The sequence below is a fragment of the Cheilinus undulatus genome, linkage group 21, assembly GCF_018320785.1.
Source record: "Cheilinus undulatus linkage group 21, ASM1832078v1, whole genome shotgun sequence".
NCBI lineage: Eukaryota > Metazoa > Chordata > Actinopteri > Labriformes > Labridae > Cheilinus > Cheilinus undulatus.
This window is the reverse complement of record NC_054885.1, coordinates 34,682,640-34,708,124: the sequence shown is the minus strand read 5'-3', so window position 1 is coordinate 34,708,124 and position 25,485 is coordinate 34,682,640. Positions and strand designations below refer to the sequence as shown.

The following is a 25,485-nucleotide window of genomic DNA, read 5'->3' as shown; positions in this document are numbered from 1 at the left end:
TATTATACTGGCTCTCATTGTGCTCGAGAAGAGCAGATTCTGCTCAGATTGTTACCTCTGCCAAGGAGGTCATGTGATCAGGTGGGTTTGTTCATTTGTTCATTTGTTCGTTTGTTCATTTGTTCGTTTGTTTGTTAGCAACATAACTCAAAAAGTTATGGACAGATTTTGATGAAATTTTCAGGAAATGTCAGATATGGCATATGGAAGAACTGATTAGATTTTGGGACTGATCCGGATCAATTTTTTAAAAGATTTTGTACTTTTAGTAGATAGGGCTAATGGCAGAGGTCTGTGCTGTTACCACTTTACACCATGAGATGGCAGACATGAGTAACTTCAATCCCAGCAGCATTTTGGGTGTGTTTCTCTTCAAAGTTTTGGAGTTTATAGAGTTTGAAAGACGCACGGTCGAGGAGACAAGTCAGAGAGTAACAGAGAGAAAGACAGCGAATTATAGTGAGAATACTCACAATGCTGGGAGGAATAGAGGAGTATTCACCCTCTGCCATGAGTTCCAGTCGTCCAGTGAGACCACGGGTGAGACTGCCAGTGCATCTGTTGGCACCGGCAGGCAATGCTTCCGCCATGATAGTCCACCCGTAGCAAAGCCAATGCTTTACCTCACCGCTTATCCACCCCACTGGGGAGGGAGTACTCAGTGAATGCTGTGGTGGGGGGCACATGGAGACGGATCCAGGAATTGTTTTAAAGGATTCTTCGCTATTGGGACATAGGGCTAATGGCGGAAGTCTGCGTTCTCTGAGTGCTTTTCTAGTTTATGTTTTCAGACCACCAAGAATAAACTCTTGACGCCATGTATCCCCCAGGTTTGCTCGCCACATGTGTGCACACGCCTTCTCACTTGACTGGAGCGGCTCGGTCGTTGCCATGGTGACTGTGAACCCTGTTTTTTTTCCATCATTGTTGTTTTCATGGCGTAACACATCCCAGTGTGAAATTGTTCCTCTCTGAAAGGTCAGTGAACATCAGCACGCTGTCAGTCAAAGAAGAGCGATGTAGAGATAAGAGAAACACGTCTGCACATGCTCAGTGTCCACCCTTTCTGTGTAGAATGTAAATGTATTGAATTTCTTCTTTTTACTTAAAGAAATCACCTCTGCATCTGTGTTTCAGGGAAAAACAGAAATTTTAAACCCCAAATGAGATAAACATGCTGGCTGATGGATTCCGCTCTCGCTCAAAAAGGCACATCTGCCTCTCTCTCCTCCCTCTCTCTCTGACCTTTATTTATTCTTTCATGCTGAAGCTGCTGCAGTCCGTCTGTCTGTTTCCTCTAGTCTTCTTCCAGGTTCATGCATTTGTAAAATATCCGCACAGAATGTGTAGTCTGCGTTCACAGTTCGTGTGTGCATGCAGACGTTCGTGTCTAGAGTGTCATCTTCATCAGTGATGGAATAGACAGCCATGCGTGTGAATGTCGATGAGTCATCCTAAACCCCAGAGATGAGACGCTTGCACCTCACGCACACACAAGCCCCACATTTCCTGGCTCCGCTTCGAACCAAAATGGTCTCCCACATCGCCGAGGCTCGGGCTCAGTTTCTCACTTTTAGATGCTGTTGGTCCGCTTCAGCGTCAAAGCTCAGTGAGATAAATTCAACAACAACGCCGAGCAGGATTTAATGAAGGGGAAACAGAGACTTGCTAATTTCCATTCAGATGCTTTTGGCAGCATTGTTTGTGTTTTTTTTTTTTTTGTTTTTTTTAAACTGTGATGCCAGTGTAACACATTGGCTTGGACCGAGGGAGGAAAACAAGCAAACAGATGGAGACGATGGATAGCAGACACAGAGAAGAGTCAAGATGGGGGCTTCATTTTCTTAATGTTTTCAGCTTTTTACATCTATTTTCTACTGCTACAGCATAACCCCAACTCCAAAAAAGTTGGGACATTGTGTAAAATGTAAATAAAAGCAGAATACAGATTGCATAAACTCATATTTTATTCACATAAAGTAAAATATGGGTTTATGAGATTTGCATATCATTGCATTCTGCTTTTATTTAATTCTACACAGCGCCCCAACTTTGTTGGAATCTTGGTTGTTACAGATCTATTGCTACAGAGTCTGTATTCATATCTGTTTGCAGAGATTGCTTCCTCACCATCAGTCCCCTGATTGAGTTATTTCCCCGCCTGTCCAGTAGCCTCAAAGCGCCATCTGTCTCCCCGTCTCCGAGAGTGTCAGTCCCAGGTCTCTGCCCCCTCAACGTCTCTTTCTATAATCTATTTGACTGGCTGCCCGGTGACCCTGCGTGACCTCCAGCTGTGTGTCATGACAACGGGACAGCAACAAATGTCAGAGCAGATATTGGCTTCCTCCATCTCATGAGCCTCTTCCCATGGGTAGAAACCCACCCACACAGCCTGGCCAGGCTCTGCAGACGAGAGAGAGTAGGGCTGGGTGATACGGAGCAAAAATCAGATCTCGGTGTTTTTCTGCTGAATAGTGATGTGTGATATATACCAAACTGTAACAATACCAGAATAATGGACTTTGATATGATTCTAGCAGAAACATTTCTGTGCACCCATTTCACAATTTTCTGTCTTCTTAATCCCAAATCACAGAGCCATTTAAAGCTGTGATATCTCTATGAATGTTCAGAAGAGTAATGAGAGGAAACAAAGATCTGCCCTCTGTGAGCCACTGTGATATTCTTTTTTCTTGCTGAATGACAACCACTCTTAAAGCACTCTCAAATAATAATTTATCCATGCTGTGGTATATGGCCTTCTTTGAAATGTGAACCCCTTTTCTTAAAAACAGAATCAAAATGGGTTAAAAGTGGCAAAAATTGGTTTACAGAAGCAAAAAAACAAGTGATATGTCACAAAAAGGGCTTAAATATGGCAAAACAGGCAAGAAAATGGTGAAAAGGGGTGATAAGTTGCAAACACATGCATGACAAAGAGTGAAATGTGGTTAAAATTGGCCAAAGTTGGCATAAAAAGTGGTGAAATGGGTTAACAGGGACAAAAATGGGTCAATAAAAGCAACTTAAGGCATAAAAAGGCAAAAATGGGTAAATAGATGTACACCGGGTAGAAATAGTGGTGTAAAGGGTTTACAAAATGACTTTAATGCATCAAAAAATGGAACAAAAGGTGCTGAAATAGGATTTAAATGGGCAAAAATTGGTTTAAAGTGGCAACAAATTGGTTGATGGGGTAAGCTGTGCAGAAAAAAGTAGTGGAAATAGGTTTACAGAGGCAAAAATTGGTTAATAGAGCCAACTTAGGGTGGAAAATGGCAAAATGGATAAAAGGGACAGAAAAGGTGGTGGAAGGGTTTACATAATGGAACAATATTGGAGAAAAGGTGATTAAGTAGTATTTAGATTGTCAAAAATTGGTTTAAAGTTGCAAAAACAGGAGAAGAAATGGAAAAAGAGGCTAAAAAGTGGTATAAATTAGTTGAAAGTGGCAAAAATGGGTAGGAAAAAAGTGATTAATGGGGTTAGAATGTGGCCCAAAAAGGTAGAAATGCTACTGTTCTAACACACATAGACTGAAATGATTAATAAATTACAACCGGGGAGGGCTCGTTCTCAGGGTTTAACAGGGGTGCAGCCGTCATCACTGTATTAGTATCAGTATCTCAAGGCGTTATGACGGCATGGCTTAGTTATGGCCCTGTTGTGAAAATGTTCTGTGAGAGCACCTTTAAACACCATGTGCTTCAAAATGATCAACTTTCCATTATGTCAGTTATATTTTTAACCAGAATACAAAGAGAGTACTGTCTAAGTTGCACAAATACATTGGCATCTCTATACACTTTTTGGTGAGACTGGCAGGGAGCAAGGGGAAACTCTCATTTTACTCCCTTTTTCAAATGCAACAAATGTATTTGTGCAGACTGTGTGCAGAGGTTTATCTACAGTTTTTGATCATTTAAAGAATATATCCCCCAGTGAATATGTGTCTTACCTCCAATTTCCACATGCAACGGCTGCACTGCGATCTGCCAGCAAATTGTATTGCGGAGCAAATCAGTCCCTCTCTAGTTGATCAGAGCACTTCCAGTCTGGCTGCGGTACATCCCCGAAGTGCCACTGCGCTCCACTTTGTTGAAGATACACTACAGGTCTGTTTTCAGTCATCATTTTTGTTGCTGTGGTATCAAACATTATTCTAGTTATAGCATTTTTATGGCACTCTTATGGACCCATCCCCAAGCAGGCAAGAAAGCCTTCCTGCTGCGGTAAACTTGATGGTCTCAGTTTCCACCTACATGTTTAGGTCAGTTTGATGTTTTTTTTAATTGAAAGAAAGTTGGTGTTAGTCTGGATGCATCATTGCAACACACCATACAACCAATGAGGAGAGATGCACAGGTTATACCTCTTAAAAAAGTGCTTTCCAAAGCAGAGGTCAGGACTGGTATTGCAGTCCCACACAGTGTTTGATTGTAGCTGCCTCTGTCTGGAGCTTTTTCTGCTGTCCAGGGCTTTTCACGGTCATATGACCATCATTTCATTTCAATGAATAATATAGAAGGAATAAGATCATTCAAATGAAAGCTACCCTTTTCCTTAGCATCAGCATCTATTTCCTTTCTTAATCAACATAAACCAAACAATATTGTCGAACTCTATCTCTCATTTGAAAATCTGATACTGATATATCATAAAAACCTGATATATTTCCCGGCCCAATCAGAGAGGAGACTTGAGTCTGTCAGTCTTTGGCAGTTTTGAAGTAAAAAGGGCAGAGAGAGTGAGTGTGGAGGATTCAGGAGCTCAATCTGAATGCGCTCTCTCCCTCGTTGAAGTGTGTTTAATTAGGACGGGGATAGCTGCATGTTGATTGGGCGACTCATCCAGGCATGCTGCTGTGTTATTTTGGAGCGTGCTGTGTTAAGCAGGGTGTTAAAGGCAGATGTGTTAGACATGAGTGTGTGTTTCGAGGTAGGCGGGGGTAGGGGGAGCGGTGTGTTTGGGTTATTTTCGAGCGCGTCGTCGGTTGTCGTTGGGAGCATGTGAGCACAGCTTTGGTGTGCGAGGTGTTGGGGCGTGTTGTGATGATTATGGTGGTGGTGGTGATGGTTGGGGTGAAGTGCGATTGTGTGTGAATGTGATGTATGATGGGGATGAGTTTGTGTGTGCGTGCTTCCTCCCAGGCCCCTCCGCCTCCCCACACACTGCCTCTGCATGCATAATTAACCAGGATGACTGGGGAGGTAAACACACGGGGAGACGCTCCATCCCTCCGCTCTGGAGGCCTCCATTTCTGTGTCAGTGTCTGCATGTTTACATGCAGGAGAAGAGGCTGCATTATTGTGTCAGTGCGATAAAAAGTGCACTTTTAAAATGCATGTGAACATGCTGGTCTGACCGAATTCATACTTGATAAAAATTTCTGAAAGTTGGACTAACACACTTTGATAATGTAGTTCTACAGACCTCCTGCTACCAGATAAAAGAGGCAGGAATCTTGAGGTGTCTTGCATAGAGCTAAAAGCCAAAGTCAGTTCTTCTTACTGCAATGAGCCAAACGATTGAGGTCTCTAAAAAGATGGATTTCCCATGAGTGAGACTGGATGGACATCAGCGGTAGAAATACAAGCAAGATCAGGGTTAACCAAACCATGACTGAACCTGACTGCTGGGTGGTAACAGACCATATAAACCATAAAAAACATGGGACATGCACACAATGTGCAGAGCTGTGAAACTGTTTATATTTCCACTGCTCAACATATAGCCAGTCAGCTGCTGAACTAAGTCCACAACTAGTAACTAGCTAAAGGGGGCTTACTCCCACCTTTTGCAGCAGAGTAAGACAGACTAACCAACTTCTTGTTACTAACTTCTTGTAACATACTAACAAGAATAGTTACCTTTCTGTAATTCTGAGTGTTTGGGAAGGTAGTATCAGCATTGTCACTATCTGGAGCTTGCATGTACGGAGCCTGGGTATGTTGAAGGTGGCAGTGCTGTCTAGGCAGTGTGGGCTTGTGGTAAGGTCGGTAAGATAATGATGCGAGCAAGCATGGAGGGTTGTGGCTCTGGGACACTGGAGATCGCTGTTCATCCCTCTGGAGGTGTTGTGGGACTAACTCGATGAATACCGACAAAGAGGGAGTACCCACTTGACAACTCTGGCAAAGTGCTGGTTTCTTGCTGCCTGTCAGTCTGCACAGTGGACTTGTGGAGGTGAATATTGATGGATTTCTTCAATGAGTGCTGTGTAGGGCACAAGCATCTTGTGTTTATTCAGAAAAAGTGATCCTCCAAGGCAAATAATTTCCCATCCATTGAAGAGTTGCGTTTAGCTGGCTAGTTTAAACTTAAGAAAATGCAGTACAATCATCCCACCATAACAGTGCAAGTTAGTTTGCAGACTGTGGTTAACATTTGCAGCGTTTGTTCCTCTTTACAGGTTAACGTCCACATTCCTGTGCTGAAAACTTAATCCCCATTTTCTAGATTAAAATAGAGCGCTACCGTGCCAAAACAGTGAGCAGCTGTATGCAGAGTTGTTCCGATTCCAATATCAGAAATATGCCCCGCACCGCTGAAAAATGTGGGTATTGGTATTGATACCAAGCCATTTAACTTCATTGTTTGCATCATTTAGCCATAACCCCAAATCAATTTTGAATGTAAACTGCATGCACAGACTACTGTTTTTAGAGCAGGAAAGAAATAAAGACTCACTTCAGCAGCAAAGTCTGGATACAGCAAGTCTCTGTATGTATTTGTTAGGCTATTAAAAGTCGAATAACTTTTTGCACAATAAATCGTAATCTCTTACCTGTTTTCCTCTTGAAGCTAGCAGTTGCACCATTCCACTGATGCTATCCATGTCTTCAAATACCTTAGGGAAGCTTTTTCTACCAACCCTGGAACTTGAGCAACTTTTTCAGGACTTAAAAGATGAAATCTACACAGGTAGATTTGATATTGAACATCTTTTTATCCATTTTCTTATCCATTTGTGATCTTTGTTTCCACTAGCTCAAAAGCTAACAGTCAGATTGCTTTATTGTTTTCCCACAATGCTCTGTGAGGGACTGTCAACCAATGGCAGGCTGTTGCATCCAGGAAGTTTACACTGGTATTTGATTGGTTCTCTTAATCATTTGATACCCAACGCTCTGGTATCAAGAAGAAAAAAGTGGTTTTGAAACATCTTTAGATGTGTGTATAATGGATCAAAGAGCTTTGTAGCAGTAAGGCAGTAGTTATCAAGAACAGCTACAGTGGCTACTAGTGGTGGGGAGGTGCATTACAGTTTAGATGAAGCATTTTAACAGGACTGTGCACTGATCTGTTAAAAAAGGTCAATTATTTGTTTATCCGGCTCATGAATTTGGTGAAGACAACAACGGGATCTGCTGTCTGATTGTAGCTCGACCTCTGTGCATGTAAACGTACTGTTTGGATGCAAGCATGTGGAGATGAGGGGAGATTTGCATTTGGGTCCATGTCCTAAAGACAGAGAGGAAGAAGAAGACTTGAAGCAAGCGTGCTCCAGAGCCAGAGCTGATGGAGCGACAGAGTTTCTGTCTTTGTGTGAGTGCATGCATGTAACTCGTGTGTGTGAGGAGAGAAAGAAGATAAATCCCATCTCAAGCTGCCTCTGAAGATGATGCGATGAAAGAGAGGGAGAGAGGATAAAAAAAGAACCAAGGGGGGGACTGTAACCAGTCGCAGCTCTGCGCATTATGAGGCATCCAGCGGAACAATCAGATTCCCCCTCCTTCTCCTTCCTCACCCCTTCCTCCCTCCTCTCCTTTACCCTCCTTTTTAGGAAATATTTTACCAACCAGCACATTTAAATGCTCAAGATATGAACAGGTCCTCCTGGGTAGGTTTTTTTCAAGAACAATAACTGAAAAGCAAATAAACATTCAAAGAGCTATCACTAAGGTTTATAGAGCTGCGATAATATTAAAGCTGGTTATGAGGGCAGCTTCCTCAATATATTTGAAGTGAGCCCAAGGTAATCAATCACTCGTCTCACAGTTAGGTGAAGCATTTGGCTAATTATGAACCCCACCACATTGTGAGCTGGCACACAATCTACCATTTTGCATTCACGTGTGTGTGTGTATGTGTGTATGAAATGTGTGGCGATTGCTGCAGCTCATATTTCCCTGGAGCCCAGGTTGTAAAGCCCACTCAGTAAATCATCTATCCTCTTCTGTCCTCCACATCCTCGTCTCCTCATCCTCCTCCCCCTCTTCCTCAGACTTATCATTCTATAACTCTTTTCTCCCGCATGCATCCCCCAACCGTCGATCTATCTCTCCCCCAGCCTCAGCTGACTCCTTCTTTTACTCTCCTCCTGTTAGATCCTAAAGCAGCCTTATTTCTCTACATCTTGTTACATATTTTCGTCCGATTATGACCAGCCATGGAGATCTGAGAGTGGAAAGGAAACAGGAGGCGAAATAGAAAAATCTGCATGGCAGGCAAAGTTTCTGTGTAGAAATGAGGTAGCTGCTAGTTAACAGGGGATTGAATAATTCTCTGCTAGTTAACCAAGAACAAATTATTGACTAACTGCTTGGAAACCAGGGTGCAGATGAGTATTTAATTGTCAGTAAACCAACTTGAAAACTGGCTGGTAAATCCTCTTAAGACTGGCTAAATCCCAAAGTATCAAATGAGTAACTAACTGATAGGTTATTGGCTTAAAACAGATACGTTTCAATGTAATAAAGGGGTAACCAACTGCTAGTAAACCAAGAAACAAATAAGTATAAAACTTTGTGTTAATCCACTCTAAAACTGGCTATTCATCAGGTATCATTAACCCTGCAAATCAGATTCCATGTCTGTCATCAGGGAGATCCATCCTGCAAAACTCCAGCCTGAAACAACTCTCTCCAGTTGGAAAACAGACCTAACCAATCAGCATCATTTGAGGAGAATGAGACATTGACTGCAGGCGGGGTTTAGCTGTACTGGAAGGTGACAGCTATGGCTGCCACTGGTGTAGCCTTTAGCTCAGATGTAGCAGCAGTTTAATCAGTACAAGTCCATGCAAGTCATATGAGTCATGCGCCCAGCCATGATCAGCTGATGGCCAGCTAATTCCAACTATTACCTCCTAGCTCCCACAGCAAATCACAGCTCTTTCTCTCAACATGGCAGACAAATTGAATATGGTGTCCTTTTCACTAATCCCTGTTTGCATCAGTGCTGATGAACCAAGCTGCTGCTGCTGCTGCTGCTTGCAGCTTCACCTTCTCCACCCCAGCCACCTCCTTTATAGCATAAAGCTTGTTGCACCCTCTTATTCAGTTTCATTCATGCTACTGCTGCTTGAGGGCTTCAGAACTCATTTCACTATGTTCAATATGCATTGTCATAACTGTGTCTATCTCTATCTATCTAAACTCACATGATTTGCCGCTATAGTATTTTTTTGTGCAGTTATTTGTTTGTACTTATTGCTGTCATACCCCTGCCTTTCCACGAGCCTACATAGAATGCACCAAGCCAGAAAAGCACAAAATCCTGCCTTTCCTGTGCCTACAAAGAAGCTTGAAGCAGGGAGAGAAGCAGTAAAAATAAGAGCCGAGCAGGCATCAATGACAACAGAATGACACTGGTTAAGTCATAAGCAGAAAAAAGGAGGAGCTGGGGTGGAGGAGGGTTTCAAAAACAGGCTTGCAGAGGGAGCAGCAAAATGTAGCCAGACTAGAGCAGTTTAAATATGGCTGTATGAGTGCAATTAGCTAGTTGGTGCTATTCAGCTGATCTGATTATATGGCAGTATTGATGATTAATCAATAAAATTAACTTTGAGCTCCTCACCATTTAAATTTTAATTAATGGTTAACTAACAGCTCATTACTCATGTATTTCCTTAGGAGAAAAAGAAGAAATATTTTATCATTTCCCCTCAGGGGGAAATTTAATATTTATGCCTCTGTGCCGACCATAGCCAGAGCCGCAGGCGTTTACATTCTCAGGTCGTCACTCTGTCTACACATCCATCAGCATGTAGCTCAGAGAGATTTTCTTAAACTTAGCACAAATGTCCACTCTAACTCAAATAGATAGACTCAATGCATTTTGGAGTAGAAGGTCAAAGGTCAAAAAGCACCCCATGGAGAAAGAAAGATATTAAGAAAAGAAAGGTAAAAGAGAAAAACAAAAGCACATGGAAAAAATAGTGAGTACCTAGCTGTTTTTGTATAAGTGTGTGCAAATGAAATTCAAACACTGAGCAATACGTGTGTTTGCTTCATCCCTCTTTCCCTGTGCTCAATCCCCAGAAAAATCAATGCCAGAGCTCCCTAATAAACAGATAGACGGATCAACAGAGAGGATTCGGCGATCTCAGCATGTAACGTTCGCCCTCTCTCCTCTCTGACCCCTGCTCAGGCAGGCTGCAGCGAGACGCGACGCGCTGCATCCACAAATACAGCAGTCCGCCTGCCGGGCTTCACAATGCTCGAGCTCTCTGAGTGTGGAAGATAGAAGAGGAAGGAGGAGGTGGTGGAGAGGAGACGTGAGGGGAATTTAGACGCCATGCAGTGTTTGAGGAAAAAGATGGAAGGATGGGTGAAGAAAATTGATTGGAGAGAGGACGCTTAAGTAGTAAATGTCGTACTAATGATTTCTCTTGCAAGGCTTTTTACCACATTCATACAGTGGCCATTTTCCTCTGACATCAGGCTGAGAAAAGCAAGATATTGTGTAGTTTTGCTGTGCGCAAGTTTTGCAATAATGCAAATACTGTTATTCTGGCAAGTATAATTTTTTGCTTTTAAGTCATCAGCAACTGAAATGACGGTGAAAAATTTACTCCCTACTCAAGTTAAAAAGGATATTTTATCATTTTTCAGCCACAGTAAGTAGCAAATGTCAGCACAGCTTACTTCCACGCCAACTTTACCATTAGCAAAGACATTATGTCTTTCTTTCTTTATTATTGCTGAAAAAAATAGATTTAAGGATCCTACGATTTAAAAAAACAAAAGATTTCAGATCCTTGGAGATCTAAGAAGTACATTAAAACTAGAAAAGCACTCAGAGAGGGTAGACCTCCGTCATTAGCCCTATCTCCCAAAAGTAAAGAATCCTCTAAAAACATTCCTGGATCCAGACGGTGATGCGGATCACTCCCAAAATCTAATTCGCTGATTACTCCCTCCCCGGTGGGGTGGAGACACGGTGAGGTGAAGCATTGGCATCACTACATGTGGACTGTCATGGCAGAAGCACCCATGGTCTCAACGGACGACTGGAGGGTTAGGAATAGAGGATGAATATTCCTCTATTCCTCCCAGCATTGTGAGTATTCTCACTACAATTCGCTGTCTTTCTCTCTGTTACGCTCTGACTCGTCTCCTCCACCGGGTGTGCATCTTTCAAACTCTATAAACTCCAAAACTTTGAATAGAAACACACCCAAAATGCTGCTGGGATTGAAGTTACTCATGTCCGCCATCTCCTGGTGTAAATCTAATCAGTTTTTCCTTATGCCATTTCTGACATTTCCTGAAAATTTCATGAAAATCCATCCACAACTTTTTGAGTTATGCTAGTAACAAACTAACTAACTAACTAACAAACAAACAAACAAACCCACCTGATCACATAACCTCCTTGGTGGAGGTAATAAACTTCTAATAATGTTGATAAATGCAAATACAGTAATATTTACTTTTTAAACATGAAACAGTCCTCTCTGTTGTTTCTCTTATTGTTTTATAATACTTATCAAAGGCTAATATTGGGGTTTTACTTTACTACAGTTCTACTTTTATTTGCAAGAATGTCTTTTTGCTTTAAATCTGCATAATACCTCATTACAACCGATGTGTGGGGATTAAATGACTTACTCACACTCCTCAAACATCTTCCTGAATCCCTCATTTTCAGCTGTACAGGTAAAGTCTTTTTAAATAAAGCGTCAAAGTTCTTCTTGAGATGTTTGTTCCCCATGCAGAAGTTAAGGGGAACTTTAACTTCACAGCCTCATTCAGCGGAGGTGTTGGATGTGACGGCACACAATGCTGAGCCTAGCTGTTATTGCTTACTGCTTACTAGCCAAGTCTTGTGTCATTGAAGGTTAGTGTTGCTGCAGAGTTTTACCTTGTTTCTTGCAAAGACTGTATATTGTATTACCTGTGTCCAACTCCTGACAGTCTGTTTGAAGAAACCTGAAATAATCTAGGTCTAAGTCTTACTGGCAAATGATAGGCCTTCATGTTACCAGTCTTGTTTTTGAACTGAACATGCGCTGCATCACAAGACAGTCTGGCTGCAGACCATAGATCTTAGATGGCCCATCTCGCAGACCATTAACCTGGAACGCCATCTCTGTCAGAATGCAAGCGCTGGCAATATATTTCAACTAACTTAAAAATAACCACAATGCAAATATCACAGACTAAAAAAAATGACATAAATAAAACAGAGAAAAAGGTTGAAGGTCTAACGTGGGCGTAAATTATGTATGGATCAATTTTAGCAGTAGTTACACCAACAGTTGCTGCTTTACCTCAGTTAACTTTAGCTAAAGCTAACACAGTTCTGCTAGCTACATTGTTAATGTTACTATATAAGGCCGGCCACACACTACAGGATTTTAAGCTCGATTCAGCGCAAGATTTGCCTCCCCCGATGATCGTGTGGGTGTATCCCGAGAGGATCCTTGTCACAAATGGCTATTTGTCTGAATAATCCTCATGTGTGGTGTCAATATGATTGTTTTACTGCTCCAAATCGCATCGTAGCCTCCAAAATCCCAAATCGTAAATATCAAGCGCATTTGATATTTATGATACTAGGTCGTAGTGCCGCTGACGAGGTACCCACAACAACCAATGAGAGCGAGCAGACCGGGTAGCATCACAGCCAGATCATATGTACTTTCAGCGCTCACAACCATAAACCCAACTGTACCTTAATTTCAGCCATGATTTCACCCCGAGTCTTTCCCCTGTTTTATGATTTTTGCTGCATCTTTAACGCATGCCAGGGCAGCCTGCTGTGGACAGCAAGACGGTATCGACAGACATCCGTGTTTTGTGTTGTTTTTTTCTGAAGTCACATGATCACGCGAGGTCGTAGGCAGGTCGGCAGGTGTGTGGTCTCCAGTGATCTGACAGTCTGGCTGGGTCGTCTATAGTGTGAGTTCAGAGTATTAAAGATAAAAAATCTTTGGAAATTGTCTTTAAGTCTGTGGTCTCTCACAGTTTTAAACCCGTTTCAGATTTAAAAAATCATCTAGTGTGTGGCTTTAGCAAACATAAGCTACGTATATTACATAGCTATGTAGCTTAAATGGCTTACGTTAGCTCCGTAGCTTCATTAGTAAAGACATCCATGAGCTTAAGCTACCTTGGCTACATAGGTAATAATCTGCGTAGCTAGGTTAGAATATTTTCATGGAGGGCAAACTTTTTCCTGTAAGAAAATGGTTTACTCAGCTTTATTTAGTGTTTTGTAATTGGTGTCCAGACAGCCTAGCAGTTAGGTTGCACCCCTTAGATGTCCGGCCTGGGACCTTTTTCTCATGTCTCACCTCCACTCTCTCCTCCCTATTTCCTGCTCTATCCACTGTCCTCCTCTCTGAATAAAGGCATTAAAAGCCCCAAATATTTCTTAAAAATAGCTGTTAATAATCAGGTTTTGCAGGTGTTGTTTCTAACTTTTATCTTTTTGTATCTTAACCTTTGACTTCACCCTTACACTTACTGAACTGAAAGTTTAAACCGATTTTATTTTGAAAGGTGTCTAACAGTAACCGTCTGCAAGAGAGAGGCCGTCTGAGATCTACGGTCTGCAGCCAGACTGTGTCCTGCATCATGTAGTTTAACATCTGCCGCCATCTGCTGGCTTTTTTGTGAATTGCACCATTGGGGAGGTATAATTTTAACTGCCATCATAGCATTTACAGCCATGCTGATTCTGTAAAATCTGATTTTGTATCGGCAAGGCGAACCCGACCATATATTGCCATATTGAGTTTTTGAGCACAGCCTTTCTACTTGAACTGTTCCGCCAACTAAGAGCATAAATCTCTAAAAACTGCCTGGACAGAAACATGGCCAGACAACAGATGATCCGATCTTCTTTGCTGTGCTCGGCAAGCTTGGTCTGGCACAGTTCTACCTCGTGCCCCCTGTAAGCATCTTATTCAGGTCATTGTGCACTTGTATCCTCACATATACACATCACCAGGGGTGAGGCGCTCGTACGCCTGAGGCAGAGGAGACAGGAAGGTAGGACGGAGGACAGAGAATCTCCAGGGGAATCTGGAGGCTTGTGTGTTTTTGTGTGTGTTTGTGTGTAAATCTAAAGGCCTGCCAAAAGCTGTGGACCTGCATTCAAAACCACAAACAGACCTACACAGCCACACAAACTCACATCCATGCACGAACGGATGCACGCAAGATTAACACACTTCTTTGCTTCCTCACACACATGTGAGCTATGTGTGTATCAGAGATGAATAATGCTGCTGAGCGTCTGGTGGGATGCAGCACCGTCCCTTGGGCGGGTTGAATGCTGGGATATTGTGCTCGGACTGGCTGACACATACACACAAAAACACACGCACACAAGCTCAGTGTTGTGTCTCCAGGTGACTCTGTTCTTTTTATAAAACAGGAGCAAACCCCGTCCATCCTTTCTTCCTTTCTCTTTTGTATGAATGCATAATACACACATTCATAAACACACCAGCCTGCACAGACACACAAACATACAAAGGTAGGAACCTATTAGACTGGGACAAACACACAATGTACACAAACAATCCCAAAACTGCCCCTGCTGCTGAAACCACACATAAAGTACACAACAATACACACTATAACACTTTCCACTCACCCTTAGAGGAACTGGAGTTTGCATCTGGGTAAGAAACCCAGAGAGGAAAGAGGAGGATAATACTGCATCAAAACAAAGCAGAAAATATCCCTTTACAATGTTTGTTTTGGTAATAAATCATAATTTATTAGAGCGGCTACAAAAAAGGGGCCAACTAAGGCGATCATACTTGATTCAAAACAATCATGAATAATGCATTATGCATATTAAGCTAGAGAGCTTAATAGTCACAGCAGCCTTGTGACTGAGTGCAGTGTAGATTCAGAGTGAGTGTCACGGCCAAACATGGATGCTAGAGATGCTAATCTGCCTGTTTCTCACTATTCAATTCCTTTTCTCTGGGTCACAGTCCAATTCAGAATCATTTTCTGATTCAGACTGATTCCTGATTCACATCACATTCACTATTTTTTTCCAAAGAGGTGATTTTTCCAGTATCTTCTCCCGTCTGCTGTGCACTTTATAGCATATTTCTAGTATGTTATCAGTTAATTACAACAATGTAAAAACATAATAGTAGAACTTTAATGATAACATAAATTTGTGCTTAAATTGTAAACTAAGTGGTGCAGGAATGAGACCTAAAACGCGGAAGTTAGTTAGCATTTTAGCACTTCCAGTTCCCTCATCTGAAAGTCTATTTGATTCGTTTTCAGGAAGACTCTACGTCATCACCCGCGAATACTACTGAGCCCGCCGTTCACTTGTATTCGCAGGTGATGACATTAAAATAAGTTGACCGTGTTTTTGTTCAATATAGCATGACGTTAGCTTTTTACTTTCGTCAGTTTGATTAACTAACCAGATATAATGCTTATATTATCAGTTTATGAAGATTATCTTCATGAACAAACGTGTAAGTTTCATAAACTTTCACTGGACACAGATCTTACTTTCAGCAATAATCCAAAAACCCTTTGAAAAATCCCATAGGCTTGACACTGAGCATACCAATGCAACGCTAACTTGCCTACAAAATTACATCACGACTGCACCACTCTGATGAATATGAATAAAATTTGTGTGCTTCAGCAGGAAACAAAATAATCAAAAAGTCGTCAGTGAAAAAATAGACATTGCTGTTAAAGGTGCTACATCTTAAGACAAATTGGTGACTGTTTAGATCGCTGTAGGGGGGCCCTTTGATTTTTCAACATCTCATCTCATATGTAAATATATTTTTCATATGCATATGCATATGATTTTATAACTGTAGTACTGTTGTAAAACTGTCTATAAATCACATATATTCACTATTGATGCCACTTTTTTCTGCACAATTCCACCAGCAAATGTAAGAAAAGTCACAAATAATAAATTTCTAAATCAACGTAAGCAAAAATAAGGCTCACAGTAATAATAAAAACAGATACAAACCACATAAGTATAATATAGTCGATAAGAGGTTATAAAATGACCAAAAACCACACCAACTTTCTTGCTTATACCTTGTCAATTTCTATAAATTAGTTTAATTTACCATTTAATTACTCTGTCATTTTTACAAATCTGTGGCAAAATCCAACACTACAGAGTACTGGGATCTTACATTATAATATTTGTCAAGAAAAAACCCTTAGCATGGCTGCTAGATGAGCTGTTCATATGTCTTAATATAGACACCATTCTACAATCCTAAACTGGCAAATGTCCAAATATGGTTCAGCCATTTTTATGCTAACATTTCAGCAATTGCTAGAAATCCAATGAAAAACCTGCAATGACATCTAGCATTTCTACGCACCTTTATAATGAGTAAGTTTCTTCAACTTATCATGTTAGTTATGATGTTAGAGCCATTTGTTTGAGACCAGAAGAGACGTAAAACTGCATTTTGTGTGTTCTGAAGGAAACAGGAAGTTTGAGACACTCTTCACCACTGCTGATTGGTCGGATGCTGTGATGTCACATTCAGTGATGGTGACTGATCTCAACTGATTGGCTGAGAAAAATCGTTCTGGTTCTACTGTATCATAAAGAGTTGGAGAGGCCTTGAAGGAAGTTGGGCAAAATGACCATATATAGGTTCCTTGTCCCTTAAAGGGTTAAAAATACTGATTTTAGGACATTTTCAACTGATACAGAAACGTAAAAATTAATGTTTGCAATTCCGATGCGAATCATGATTTTACAGCACCTCTGATGGATGCTCCTCAGATTTCATCTAAATTCTGTGGCATGAAATCTTCAGCATTTTTGTTGCCCAAGTTATGCACATTTGAATACAAACAATGAATATTTTCAAAAGATATCTAAATATTTCACTGAAGAATGGTTATGAAATTAAATCCAGCTTCAAGAAATCTAGTTATGCCTGTCAATAGAATATTTTTGTTGGTGGGTGAAGCTGTGAGATTTTTGTACGACAGATGAATGTGCCTGTTTGTTTGCATGTTTTGGTGAAAGGGTAAAATACATGATTTTAGGTTATAAGAGAAGAAATTTTTTTGTTTGACTCCTGGTGAATGTTTTTGAAAAATTGCAAAGCAGATAGGCTGTAGGTTCACCATCACTAACCATCGCATTCTCTCTTTCTCTCCCTCTCCTCCCAGAACCCCTAACCCCCCTTCCCCCTTTCCCACCTCACCCCCTCCTCCCTTCTCTGGCTACAGACGGAGACAGCTATGCAGTCCTTCCGTGAGCGCAGCGGTGGTTACCACAGCAACCAACCCTGCTACCAGCAGGAACCCCATGAATTATCCCGCTTGGAGACCTACCGGCAACACCCGCATCATCCCCACCCTCAGCACCCGCATCCGGGCCCTGGTCCACATCCAGGGCCAGGTCCAGGGCATACAAGGTCAGGCTATGAGGCTCTTTCATTGGCGAACCCCGGAAGCATGGCTCCATCTGGAGGACCAGGGCCTGGAGGGGGGCCTAAGGACTGTTACAGCCAGCAAGCCTACCCTGGGTACATGGGGAATGGTGGAGGGAATGGAGGTGGGAATGGGGGCTCTGCTTCCTCACAGGCGAAGAAATCCTACAGAAGCAAAGTACCCCAAACTAACACCGGTCAGCACCTGCAGGCTCCTGGGGCCTACGGTAACCACATGGGGCCTGGGACTTACTCAGCCCAGTATATAAGCGAAGGCCACCTCCAGCAGAAATGGGAGGACCAAGCCCAGCTAGCACAGTATGACCAAGACATGGTCGCACGTATGGAAGGTAGTGGAACCCCTGCGCCTGGGTCCTCCCAGTATATGGACCAGAACATGCTAGGCCACTCTCAGACACAGTGCCACCAGCCATCCACTCCTAGCTATACTAGCCCCCACCATCAGCCACACCCCCCTAACCCTGCCCCGTCCCCTCTCATGTACCCCCAGAGTCACCTCCACTACCCCCAGCATTCACCCTCTCCTTCACCCTACATGGAAAAGTGCAGCCCCATGCCTCACTGCTATAAAGGTTACAACATGCCAACCAACTCCCAGTATGGAAGACAAATGAGTAGCCACAGCAATCTGAAGCAGGGAGGTTACAGGTCAAGTCAGAACAGTTATGGCTATCAGCAGCCGCCCTCAAGAGGATATGAGCAGCAGCCCTCTTTACAGGCCATGAACAACCCCCAAGAGTCCCACACAAAGTATCAACACTACAGCCAACCCCAACAGAACTACTGTCTCTCTGATCTTTCTGTCAGATCTCCTGAACAGTATTATCAGACTTGTAGCCCTTCCTCAAGCCACTCTCCGGCACGTTCTGTAGGGCGCTCGCCTTCATACAGTTCCACTCCTTCACCACTAATGACCAATCCAGAGTCCTTCCAGTACAGCCAGCCTCCCATGACCCCTGGGGCAGCATCATCTTCTTCATCGTCCTCAGCTGGCATGCAGGAGCAAGCCAGTACTAACACCATGTTGATGCCACCACGCTCACACCCGTCACCCAACGTCCCGCACGCAGCACCGCATAGCTACACTTCAACGCCCCAGGTCCCCACCATGAAAGAGCGCTTCTCTGAGAAGTTGTTGTCAAACCCCAGCTTGTGGAGTCTGAACGCCCTCACCTCTCAGGTAGAGAACATCTCTAATAACGTGCAGCAGCTGCTGCTTTCAGAGGCCTTGGTGGCCAACAAAAAGGGAAGCAAGCGCAGCAGTGGGGGCAGCAACAGCAGCGTTGGGAGTGCATCCTCCAAGAAAGGCGACGAGTATAAAAGTCCTCCGTATCCAGATAGTGGCGCTGGGAGTCTCGGCCCCATGCAGGATCCTTACTCTACTCCACAGCATCAGCCGATACAGATGGAGCTCCACGAAGGAGGATACTCAAGCAGCAGTGATGAACAACTCGAGAGGGGGTACTACTACTGTGGCCAGGGAACAAGTCCTGCACAGGCCCCGAATAATGCACAGTTAAGCTTAGATACAGTCTCTTCATGCTCCATGACATCTCCAGATGATATTTCCACAAGGTCAGGGGACTCAGGCCTTCACAATCTCACCCCTGATCCTGCTAGATGCCAGTCAGGCCAAGGAGGAGATGGTATAAGCAATCCAGTGAAGAGTATCAGTGACGAGAGGTCTCCTACGAGTATTACAATCCCTAGTCCAATGAAACAAGAAAGGGACTCTCCTTCAGCAATACAGCACATCAATGAGCCTGTCAAAGAAAACTTTGAAGAGTCAGCATGGACAGAGAAATCATCCGACAAAGAGGAGGTGACAACAGATAAAAACCCAGACCTTGAGACAGATTCAGACATGACCAAACCAACAGAGAATCTAGAGAAATGGTCCAATGAAGAACAACTAGATGAAGAGAAATGTGAAGCTCAATACAGCGACTCAAACAAAGAGGAAATAGACAAAAGCTATTGCTATACAGAGACAGAGTACCAGCAGGTCCAGAGCAAGTATGACTCTGATGCAAGAGACTCAGTTGAACAATCCCCAGCAGCCCTCTCTGACTCCAGCCACAAGGAACACTTTGTGAGTGACATGAAATCTGAGGCATTCAAATCCGAGTCTCCGACTGCTTCTGAGAGCTCAGTGAAAACATTGCCTTTTGTTTCAAGGGGTGACCTTGAACAAGATCAATATTCAACAGAGAAGGATGACAGCTCAGAGAATGCCTCCCCAACCCCCCAAGTTGGGGTCTTGGATGAGAGTAATTTGGACAGGAGTGAGAGCAAAGATGAGGGCGATGAAGAGGGAGAGGGAGACAGAGAGAAGGAAGTGGAAGAGGAGAAAAAAGAGGAAATGCAGGAAGAAAAGCTGCAGACTCTTTCTCCTCCTCTGTCTGCTGATGAAAAAGAGGAACTGGGGGAGGGAGAGAAAGAGAGCCAGTCATCAACTGAGGAGCACATGAATAATAAAGATGAGCAAGAGAAGCCTCCAGGAGATCTCTGCAGCAGGACAGAGAGCAAGAGTCCTGAAATCCTTATTGACAACGAGTCTGCAGGGGCACCTGCACATCCAAACACAGCAGCAGTAACAGCAGCAGTAGATGCATCTGAAAGGGAGTCAGCCATCGGTGACACAGCTCCTCAGCCTCAGTCTGCCATGCCAGTCTTCTCAGCTCTCAATGACAAGGGAACACTCCAGGCTAGGGATCATTTAGATCACAGTGATGCTAAAGTGCTGGAGCCAGACTCTCCCCAGCTCCCAGGGAAGTCGATACTTCCCCCAGCTCCCTCCTGGGCAGACACTCCACCCTCCCCAAAAAAAGGTGATGAGGACATGGAGCCGGGCATCAGCTGTGCCAGCGCTGTGACTCCCTTGGCCAAGCCAGAGCCCGTGGCCCCATCTGCTCAGCCGAGAGCATTTGGACGCAAGCACGCCAGGGGAAGGAGAAGAAACATGCAGTCAGGTGATGGAATCAGGCGACAGCTAAGCTTGGAAAGGGAGGGGGAAAAGGAAGAGGAAGGAGCTCCCTCGCCTACACAGAAACCGAGCATGCCTCCGAGTAAAACTGTGATATTTTCAGATCAAACAGACTTAACTCAACAGGAGTCTATTGTGAGCCAGACTCCAAAGATGCTAACGGATGGGTTTCGATCGAGAATGTGCACTCGCTCCTTCAATGCACTTGATCTTCCCCCTAAAGTTGATCCTCATGTTAAGAGAAAACCAGGTCCTAAACCAGGTCCAAAGCCAGGACTCAAACCAGGGCCAAGACCCGGACCAAAACCAGGGCCAAAACCAGGAGCAAAGCCTGGTCCAAAACCAGGGCCTAAACCTGGCCCAAAGCCTGGATTAAAACCTGGACCTAAGCCAGGACCAAAACCAGCACCAAAGCCTGTGCCAAGTGAACCAGAGCTGCCACCGAAAATTGAAATGCCCCTGAGGCGAAAGCCTGGACCAAAGCCAGGTGCAAAATCCGGACCAAAACCCGGGCCAAAACCTGGACCGAAACCTGGTTTGAAAGAAGCTCCTAAACCAGGTCCAAAACCAGGACCTAAGCCTGGCCCCAAACCTGCTGAAGTTGTACCCCCACCTGAGCCTGCACCTGTGAAGGCCTCTGTGGGACGCCCAAAAGGCTCGGTTTCTAAAGCAAAGCTGGCGCAGCAAGAAGAAACGCCTGCACAACCAATCAGGATCAGGAAGAGCTCGAGGACTGCAGTAACACAAGGAAACCAGGATGTAAAACCAGTTATCCAAGAAGAAAAGAAATCAGTCAATGAGGAAAAGGCACCAGAAAAGGAAATTAAAAGCATGGTCTTAAGATCCAGAAAACCCTCACAAGACAAACCCTCTAAAGAAAAAGAAAAAGAAAAAGAAAAAACAACAGCAGAGAATGTTCCTCCCCAGACTGTGACTGAAGTCAAAGTTGTTGATCTTCCTCCAAAGTTAGAGGAGACTGTTACTGTGGTAGAAACTGTACCTACCACTCCTAATGAAGTCAAAACCAGTGACCCTCCAGCTGAGCCGCCTGCGCCAGTTGAAGCACCACCCCCAGCTGAAAAACTTGAGGAAAAGACATCACTTCCACTAAAACGGAAACCCAGCCCAGAACCTCCTTTACCACCAGTAAAGAAAAAGAGGGGTCCAAAACCCAAACCTAAGCCTGTACTGCCTGACCCCCCTGTTTTGGAAGAGGTTCTCCCCCCACCTAAAGAGGAGACGCCTGTGAGCACCAGAAGAAAGCGTGGGCCGCCCAGGAAAGCTTCTATGGTTCCTCCTCCAACCAAAGAAACTCTTCCAAGCATCAGTGAAACTGATATCACTAGTGATCAGCCTGTTGTGCCTCCTCAATGCCCCACAAAAACAAAAGTACTTCCACCTCGCAAAGGTAGAGGACAGAAATACGAGGCCATGGTGCAGAAAATCACATCACCTAGTTTGAAGAAACACCTCCCGATGCCACAGGCAGACAGCTGTCTAACTGATGATGTGACAACCAAGGTTTCGTCTCAACATGTCTTGAAGGAAGGTGAGACGTCAGTGCTCATAAATAGCGCTGAGATGATTGAGGGTGAAGGGAAAAGCATTGAGTCTAGACAAGAACAGCAGAGTAAAGAGGAGCCGACTCAAGAAGGAGAGAAAGAGAAAGTGAGTGAAGAGGCATCGGCACAAGAGGAGGTGAGAACAGAGTCCAAAGAAGAGGTTGTAAATAAGGAGGAGATGAAAAAGGAAGACCATAAACCAGAGAAACCAGAGATACAGGAGGGTGAGGCTGACAAGGTTTTGACCTCAACAGAGGCCTCGGCAGAAGTCAAAGCCAAAGGAAAGACGGCACAACCGGCTTCAGAAGATGTATCTTCTAACGCCAGTAGTTCTGCAAGGACTAAAAGAAAGAGATGGGCCATGGTTGAAAGTACAGATGCCTCAGTGGTTGCACTGGAAGCAGACAGCCTGATAGTTACTACACCAAGGCTAGCCAAGCAGAGAGCCATTAAAAACAACCATGAGATGCACCTAAAGCAGAGGAGAAAGAAGAGAAAAGGTCAAGTCCTTCAGGAAGAAACAGAAACAGTGGAGGAGATAAATGTTGAAACCACAGAGCAACCACAGGAGATGGTAGAAGAGAAGGTGACCCCAACAGAACCTGAAGTACCTCCACCAGTTAGCCAAGAGGAGACCACAGAAGCCCCCCAGGTTGCCAGCACAGACCTTACCCAGAAACCAAGGAGAGGTAGAAAACCATCGGCAAACCCAACCAAAAGGAATCGGAGCAGAACATCACCAGAGCCGATTCCCGGTAAGCCGGTGAAAGTCCACAAAAAGCCTGGCCCAAAACCTGGCATGAAAGATGCCATTGAGGTTATTGAGGCAGTGATAAGAGCTGCAGGATGTGAATCAGATGCAAAAGAGGAGAAGGAAAAAGAAGAGCTGGAGAGAAGAGACAGAGAAAACCAGGAAAAAGAGGAGACGTCCATTGTGGGCCCTGTAGTGACAGTGTCAGAAAAAAACACAGAGATCATAAAAGTAAAAAGATTCAGGCGCAGACCTGTCTATCAAAACCCTAAACTGTCTTTCTGTCCGTATGTAAGGATTAACAACTCTAGAGACTTTTCCTCTTGGTGTGCTGTAGTAAACAAGCCTGAGGATGCAGTAATATTTCAGAGGCGCAGAAAAAAGGGAATACTCCGAATGAGGAATCCTTTCACGGTTGCAAAAGGAGTGCCACATGCTGCCGCCATGCTACAAGGACCTCTGGTAAACAAAAATCTAACAGGCTCGTGTCTTACATGCAGCCTGTGTGGAAAGCCAGCAAATTACAGAGACCTAGGTGATTTGTGTGGACCCTACTACACAGAGGATAGCGTTCCACGGAAAGTTTTAACAACTACACACAAAGAATCCCTCAGGATAGAGTCAGAAACGACAGACAAAAGTAGCAACAGCGAAAAATCGGGAGAGTCCTCAAAGAATGAGGACGAGAGCAGCACAAAAAAGGAGGGCAGCACTGAGCCACAAGAGGGCAGTAGTAGTAGCCGTCATCATCACTGGCGGCACAGACGTGCAGAAAGACCTGAAAGAACGGGTCAAGAGGGCGGTCCAAGACGATTAACACTCAGAGAGAGGTTCAGGAGGATGAAGCAGCTCCAGTCTGTCAGCACAGGGGCTTCAGGAGACCAAGAGGGCAGTGACAGCTTGTTCCAAAGGCTACAAGCAGAGGCAGAGGCTAAAGAGCACTGGGCCCATGAAAACTGTGCCATCTGGACCAAGGGCGTGATTATGGTAGCTGGGAGGCTATACGGCCTGAAAGAGGCTGCAAACTCCTCAGCCCAAACGGTAGGATTGCATTTATGTACTCTAGTATATTTAACCATGGTGCATGTTAACACAAGATGATAGAGAAACCAGAGACCCTTTCACACATGCACTGACCTCCTTCAAATTTCCAGTAAATGCACTGCATCTGGGAATACAATTTCGGACCCCAGTTCTCAAAGAAGATGTTTCTTTGGAATGCACTTTTAGTGTCTCCCACTTGTTAGGGGTAAGTAGGGCCTGATTAGTCCAAACCTCAGCCTTGTCTTTGAACAGGAACTAGTTTTGACCAAATATGAAGTCCACAAATCTCCTAAAGGTCGTGTTTCTGCAAAAAAATAAACGCTGGACAAGCTTGAGAGCACTTGGACTGTGTGTTGGCCGGTTGGTCAGTTGTTGGGGTCTCCAGTAAGAAAGGCCGTCAGTCATTGAGAGACATATTGTGGAGTCATTTTCCAAGTAATTTTAATGATGCACTTTAAGGACATGTTAAGGTGAGGCATCAACAAAATTGCAGTTCTGGATTTTTTTTTTTGTCTTTTTAAATCCACACAAATTCCCTTGAATTTCAAAGAAATTGTAAAAGAAATCTGTGCAAATTCTTAGATTAGTGAAGTGATACATAAAGGATACAATTTTTATGGTAACCTATATATATATATATATATATATATATATATATATATATATATATATATGTATGTATATATATATATATATGTATGTATATATATATATATATATATATATATATGTGTGTGTGTGTGGGGGTGTGTGTGCGTGTGTGTATGTGTGTGTGTGTCTTCTGTAATATTCCATTATAATTGGTGGGATATTTCCCCAAACATCCAAAAAAAAAAATAATAATTCTTGAAATTTCCTGGAAATTTCTAAGAACATCCCTCTTCAAATTTCCAAACAAATTCCCAGAAATGTACAAATAAATTTATATGAAAATGATAGAAAATAAATAAATAATTTCCCCTAGACATTCAAACAAATTTCCTAAATTCCCATAAAACTGCAAAAAAAATTCAAAGGGAATTTCCCCTAAAACTTCCAATGAAACTCTCCAGAGTAAACAAACATATCCCCAAATTTACCATGAAAATTCCTGCAAATTCCAATATAAATCCTCCCAACAAATTCTCCTAAGCATATTACTATTGCCGATTTTGTCAAAAATCCCAACAACAGAAATTAGAACTAAAGTGTTGGATAGACTTAATGTAATGTCCTCAAAACCCAAGTACTCTGACTGACGAGGCCACCTGTAGTTTATTAAAGTTAGTAAATTATGCATATGCATAGTAGATTAATATGCCTAAAGAAAAAAACATCAATCATAACAGATTTCCATTAATGGCTTACAAGGCCAATCACTGTGTAGGTTTTTTTGGGATGGCCATACAGATTTCAGGGGGGCCCTGGTCAGCCATGGCCACCACGAGATCCACCTCTGGTTGAAAGAGCAAACTTCATGAAACTGCAAAAC

The 25,485-nt window shown here is 43.3% G+C and overlaps 1 protein-coding gene across 1 annotated transcript in view; it reads left to right on the top strand.

Moving 5' to 3' along the window:
* Nucleotides 1-25,485, top strand: part of LOC121503949 (retinoic acid-induced protein 1) — a 79,119-nt gene that overhangs the window by 41,798 nt on the left and 11,836 nt on the right. Inside the window, 2 exon segments of the mRNA XM_041778571.1 lie at nt 17,337-17,424; nt 17,426-24,011. Coding sequence (XP_041634505.1) covers nt 17,337-17,424; nt 17,426-24,011 — 6,674 coding nt within the window.